The sequence below is a fragment of the Manis pentadactyla genome, chromosome 9, assembly GCF_030020395.1.
Source record: "Manis pentadactyla isolate mManPen7 chromosome 9, mManPen7.hap1, whole genome shotgun sequence".
Lineage (NCBI taxonomy): Eukaryota > Metazoa > Chordata > Mammalia > Pholidota > Manidae > Manis > Manis pentadactyla.
The window spans coordinates 93,699,866-93,705,865 of NC_080027.1; the positions used below are offsets into that span (position 1 = coordinate 93,699,866).

A 6,000-nucleotide genomic window follows, 5' to 3' on the forward strand; every position below is an offset into this window, starting at 1 on the left:
AATATGCTCTGGTATCTCAGGAATCTGCAGAGGCTGAGCTGAGACTAGGCTGGGCCATGTTCTCTCTGAGAGGCATTTCCTCCCAGGGTGCCCATCCCATAGCTGCACAGGGCTGCCCTGACAGCCTTGGGGGTTGAAACTTTTCCAGGCCCCCCTCTAGGGGAGTCTAGCTCAGGTGTTTAAAAACAGTCCCTGGAGTCAGACTGCATTTGCATCCCAGGCCCCCCCACTTGAGCTGTGTAAACAAGTTATTCCCAGGACCTTAGCACACTCATCTGTAAAATGGAAAATAATCACAGAAGCCCAGGGTCACTGGGCACCAAAAGTGAGGGCTCCAGGAAAACTGATTGGTAAGAGCAAATTAGAGATTTCACAATCATGGCTTAGTGTCTGGCACATAGTATGCATTCACTAAATATTAGCTGTTATTATTCTAAGGATCAGAACCTGTACTAGGTGGGCCAGGAAAGGAAGTACAATTCAAGTTGACTAAGTTTATTATTGATGGACTCATTGGAGGAGCAAGTGGAAGCTGAGGGCAGGAAACAATTTTTCATTTACTGGAGTATGTAAGCTGCTCCAAGAATCATTTATTATGCACACAGAAGATTGAGGGTGGATTCTATGAGAATCCCAAATAATGGCTGATAGGACTTCTTCAAAGATGCCCTGGGGGCTTTCATACCAAAGCTGGAGACTCTATAGCTTCCAGTCTCAGCAGACACCTTATCCAGAGGATGCCATAGCTCAGCTTCAGCGAGCAAGGATGCAAACCCTCCCAATTCAGCCACTCCAGTTAATCTTACTTAAATGAGCATCACAACCACCTTTCTATCTTTCTGACCATATGCACTGCTCCCCACTGTTGTGACACCATGGCAACTCATCTTGCAAACACTAAGAGCACACTGATCCTTTAACTTCCTCTAGGCTGCGAGCATCCGGGTTTCCTCTTCCTTCCCACTGAGTCACTGTCCCTGAACCCCATGGCATGGATGCATCAGAGTTGTCATTAGCTTGGGGGGCCCTCCCACCTGGCCCTTGGCCCAGGCCTGGCTGTTGCATGGCCACTAAGAACACTGGCCCAGGAGGTACAGAGGCCAAGGGGAGGCTGAAATCCAGAGGCTCCCCCATTCTCTAGGGAAGCATCTTTGTAACTTCAATGACTAGCCCAGTGCAGGGGACACAGGAGGTGTCAGTGCACATCTGGACATCTTATGTCTCAGCACAGAACCTGGTGTTCAAGACATTTTAGAAGCTTCTGGAGATGGAAACCACCAGGCTGCTTGGGAAGGGCGAGGGCCATCACCCCTGACCCCTCCCACCCACTGCCCTACAGGTAACACCTCCAGCCACCGTAGATGGATGCATCACTCACCCAGGGCTCCTTGGCAGATGTCCGTACGGGTGGCCCCTCCAACAATAAACTGGGGATCGTCGCAGATCTCCTGGAATGAGACCCACAAAGTGCTGTCAGCCGACCACATATGTGCTTTTTCAGTTAGGACGCCTCAGTTCCCAACAGGGGCTTCAGACCCCACCTCCCTCACCTGCCCTCTAGGAGAGCTTTGTAATTAGTCAGATGCCATGGGGCGCTTCTCTGACCTTGCTCCCTGGGTCCCCGTGGGGGTGGTGCAAGGCCCCCAGCTGTCCAGAGCCCACTTTGTGCTAATTCTCAGGGCCATGCAGCACCAGGCCCAGCTCCTCTGCCAGGCGTCCAGACCATCTACGCTCTGGAGCTGTCCTGCCCACCATGCTAGCTCCACCACGCTAGTCCCTGCAGGCTGGTTGTTTTCCTGCATGGAATTCTCTTGTCACCCTGTTCTCTACTTTTTCACACTTCACTGTATTTCAAGACTCATTGTCACCTCCCCCATGAAGCCCTCCTCCACAGTCCAGCCCTTACACATCTCCTTACATTCTGAGTCCCAAACTATTTGTCCCCCATAATGTGGTGTTGAGTTGGACACTGCCTGGTGGTGCCAGGGGCATCACTCTGTCTTCCTAACACCCCACATCTTGAGAGCAGGGAAATGCGTGTACCTTCCAAACCCATCACAGGGCCAGGACACTGGAGCCCCCGTACATCGTGAACCTGCCAACAACCCATGTACGAGGCCCCTTGGGAACAAGGTGGGTGTTGGCCACATGTTACAGGTGAGCAAACAGGCTCAGGAGCTAAGCAAGAGCCCAGTTATGCTGCTTGTCTGTTGCCACTGGCTCTGGGCTCTGCAGCTACCCCTGTGAGGTGTGCGCACTGCCCCCTCTGCCCCCACTGATCAGTAACAAACTGCTAAGGGTTAAACCTCGGGACTGTCCCCCAAGCAGCCTGGCGGTGGAACACTCTGGCCCCTCAGCAGCCCTCCTCATTGCTTCCGGATTCTGAAGAGCCGCACCCCAAGACCACAGAGGAAGTCGGCAAAAATCAGATTGAGGCTGGCCTGGGCAGCCTCAGGAGAGGGCCCCAACCCACACTCCCGGGGGACCCCTCTGCCTTCTGGCAATTTCAACGTGACCATGGCCCCACCAGTGCTCTTCTGGAGCCGAAGTCTGCAGCAGAGTGCATTCCCTCCGTGTCCTGGCATGGTCCCTGCTCAGGTCACTCTGTTTTGGGGACAGAGACAGTGAGGAATCAAAGCCTGCTTTGGCTGGCCAGCCAGGAACTTGCCCAGCTGATGGCATGGACTGGGCTTGGTGCCTGGAGCCCAAGAATCACTCACAATTCTCAGTGCACCAGGCACTTACCCCAGAAGGATTTTTCCATCAAGTCCCAGAAACTTTCTCATATCTTTGGCACCTTACCAAAGGCAGCAAAAGTCAAGAGTGGCCTGTAGAGGTTCTTTGGAAAATGGCCTTGTGCGTGGTAGGTAGGGATGGAATTAAACATGGAAGGCAACCGAGAAGCAAATGTGGCTTTGTGCCTTGCATCCAGACACTCTGGATTTGAATCCCAGCACTGCCACTTCCTGTGGGTTCTAGGGCCCTGGCAAATCACCACAGGGCTTTACGCCTGTTCCTCTTCTGTAAACTGGGGATGGCGAACACCATGTACCTAACACATAGGGTTGTTCTGAAGGTGAAGATAACCATGAAAATGTACTTTACCTGTTATTACTAAAGTTACCTATTATAGTTTTATTATTATTAAACAAGCTGATGATGATAATCACTGACGGAAGGCAGGGGATGTGGGTTTGGGGCTGAGCTCAGCCTGAGTATAAGCAAGCAGTGAACCTCCTGAGGCTTGGCTGTGTCAGAGGAAATGGGGACCAATACCGCCTGCCCTTGCTGGGACCTGCTGTCATCCCCGGACCATGTTGGCTTTTCCTCTTGGTGCTCCATGTGGGCCCTGGGGCCTCATGGTGATTCCCCATTTTCCCTTCTGCACCCTCCCAACCTGGAGCCTCCGAGGTGCAGTCCCTCCTGCCCCAGGCTGGCCCACTGCCCTGCCTGCGCTTGCCCACACCCCCCACGCATTCTCACTTCCTTGGACCGGTTGTCACCATCTCCATCCTGCCTTTGTCTCTGGTCCCTTCTTCTCTGGTGACCCCTGAAAATACTCTCCTCTGAAAAGGCCTCTCAAACCCCATCCATCACCCTATTTTCAGACACCCTTCTGAAATCAATGGATCACATTCTTCCTCTGCATTCCTCACTTTGAAGTCTATGCCATCTAGTTTCTCCCCCACCTTTCCACTGCAAAGGACTTGCTAATATCCAAATCCAGGGGCATTTTTGTTCCCCTCGCCTGACCCTGACCCCAACCACAGCAGCATTTAAGAAGGCAGGTGGAAGGCACAAAGCACAGCTCTCCACACCCGCAGGCTGACACATCCTGGCTCCACCCCAGACATCTGTTTGAGCAAATATTTAACCTTTCCAAGCCTCACTTTCTTCGGCTGCTGAATGGGAATATAATAGCCATACCCCACCTTTGGTTGTGTAGTACACAGCCTGCTCCACCCTGAACAGGGGCCCTGAAACGGCTCCAGATCTCTATTTCCCCATCTGGAAGTCCTACAGCAGTTACACCTGTCTGTTTCCCTTCACAGGCCCTCAAGTCAGAGGCAAAAACTAGGTGCACTGTGCCTGGCATATAGTAGGTGCTCATTAGATGCTTATCTAATGAATGAATAAGTAAAGGACTGTGTAAATTTGCTTTGTAAACTCTAAAATGCTAAACGTTAGTTGCACACACTTTCTCATTTCTCACCTTCACAACCACAGTCTCATTCGAGGCCTGTTACAACATGGCACCATTCATTCACTCACTGCACAAATGGCCAGTCCTCATTCACAGATGTAGCCCGAGCATTCAAACAGCACTGGACATTCAGTAGGTACTCAGTAAACATTGGAGAACAACAAATGAGTGAATGTATATGTGGAAGGCCACTTGCCCCTCTGGGACTGGGGATGGGGACACTGGCGAATGAGACAAAGGGTCAGAGGGGAGGACACACAGATAGGTGTAGTTATAAATTGTGAAAAGACCATAGAGGAAATCAGGTTTGGTGGCTGCTAAGGAAAGATGTCTGTGGGAGGGACATTTAATTCTCCCAGGGAAAATGAGCCAGACTTTGGAAAAGAAGGAGATGGGTCCTGGCAGGTGAGGCCAGTGCCTTTGGGAAAGGAGAAGAGACCAGGGTGTCTGGGCCTGGAGAGACACTGGGCACAGAATGTGCAGGCATCGCCCCTTCTTGTCCAGAAGACCTGGAAGCACGGGGTCAGTTCCAGCAGGTTAACGTCAAGTGAACCCAGGTGCCCCCACCTCCGTGCTGCACTTGCTGTGGGTGGGCTGGGTCTGGGGTCACTCCAGGAGAAGCAGCAGGAATGATGCACAAGGGGAATCTGGGGGCTGGGCGGGTGGAGAAGCCTGTAGGGGTGGCTCAGCCAAGAACATGGTGAGTTGGCGCTGGCGCTTTGCTGCATCCCCCCGTCCGTCTGGGACGAGAAATTCTCACTGGGTACCTCCACCACCACGCCTGACCCAGTCCTGAGTTAAATAACCACCGGGATCCTTTCGGCTCCCTGGCAAGCACAGAACCGAGTTAGATACGGCTTTTCCAGCTCTCAGAGACAGCCCCTATCACCCCGCCCGGCGGGCCCTCCGCTTCCGCCGCCCGGTGGAGTCCAGAGTTTCCCCAGGTTCCTTAGGTCACTGATGTTGGTGAGGTCGCGGCGGCCCCTTGGCGGGCCTGTAATGGGGTTCAGGACAGAGCTTCCCGCTTCCCCCACCTACCCTGGGCGCGTCGCGGGGTCAGGCCCAACCTCTGCTGGGCGCCCGGAGGCCCCCAGGAGTGGCCTGCGTAGGATGGGGTGGCGGGACTGGGTCGCGAGTTCTGGGCTCCCAGGCTGCGCCCCGTGATCCCCGCGCCCCCGGCTCGCCGCCTACCGTGGGCCGCTTCCACTCGATGCCCTGGGTCTTGCTAGAGTAGGGTCCCAACTCCTTGAAGCCCAGGGAGGAAGGGGCTGCCGGGAAGGAGGGGTCCTGGAAGAGCGCCCCGGCCTCCAGGCACTCTGCGCGCAGCGCCTCGTAGTCCTCGTTCAGGTACTTGATGGCCCTCTCGTGCGAACCCAGTCCTTCGGCCGCCTCGCGGTCCCTCAGCAGCCTGGCCGCAATCCCCGCCATGGCCCCGCGCCCCTGCTGCGCTCCGCCGAGGGTCCGCCCTGCGCCCGCCCGCCGCCTCTCCGGGAAGGCTTCCCCGGGGCGGGGCCTGGGCCGCTGCGCCTGCTGGGCCGGCGGGCGCGGCCCGGGGACTGTCCGTTGGCCCGGCAGGCGCGGCGTGGGAAGCTGGGCAGGCATGGCTCCAAGAAACACCCTGAATCAGCGGGTCGGGAGCGGGCCCAGGAGGCGCATGGGGCCCGCTTGTTCCAAGCGCTGCTAATAGCTTTGCTGCGCAGCTCGTTGCATCCCTTAGCAGCGCTACAGTCCCTATGGTGCGAATGCGGAAACAGCCTCCAGAAGGCCAAATGACTTTACCCAGTGTGGCAGAGCGG

General features: G+C 55.2%; 1 protein-coding gene across 3 annotated transcripts in view; it reads right to left on the minus strand.

Moving 5' to 3' along the window:
- CAPN2 (calpain 2) overlaps window positions 1–5,745 on the minus strand; it is a 35,195-nt gene extending 29,450 nt beyond the window's left edge. Inside the window, exons 1-2 of one of the 3 annotated variants that reach the window (XM_036926217.2) lie at window positions 5,396–5,745; window positions 1,379–1,448 (exon numbers count right to left, since the gene is read on the minus strand). In XM_036926217.2, the coding sequence (XP_036782112.2) occupies window positions 1,379–1,448; window positions 5,396–5,632 (307 nt within the window). In that variant the 5' untranslated portion in view covers window positions 5,633–5,745. The remainder of the gene's footprint in view (window positions 1–1,378; window positions 1,449–5,395) is intronic. The other 2 variants (XM_036925463.2, XM_057507824.1) reach the window with 2 other exon arrangements.
- Window positions 5,746–6,000: the final 255 nt, after the last annotated feature.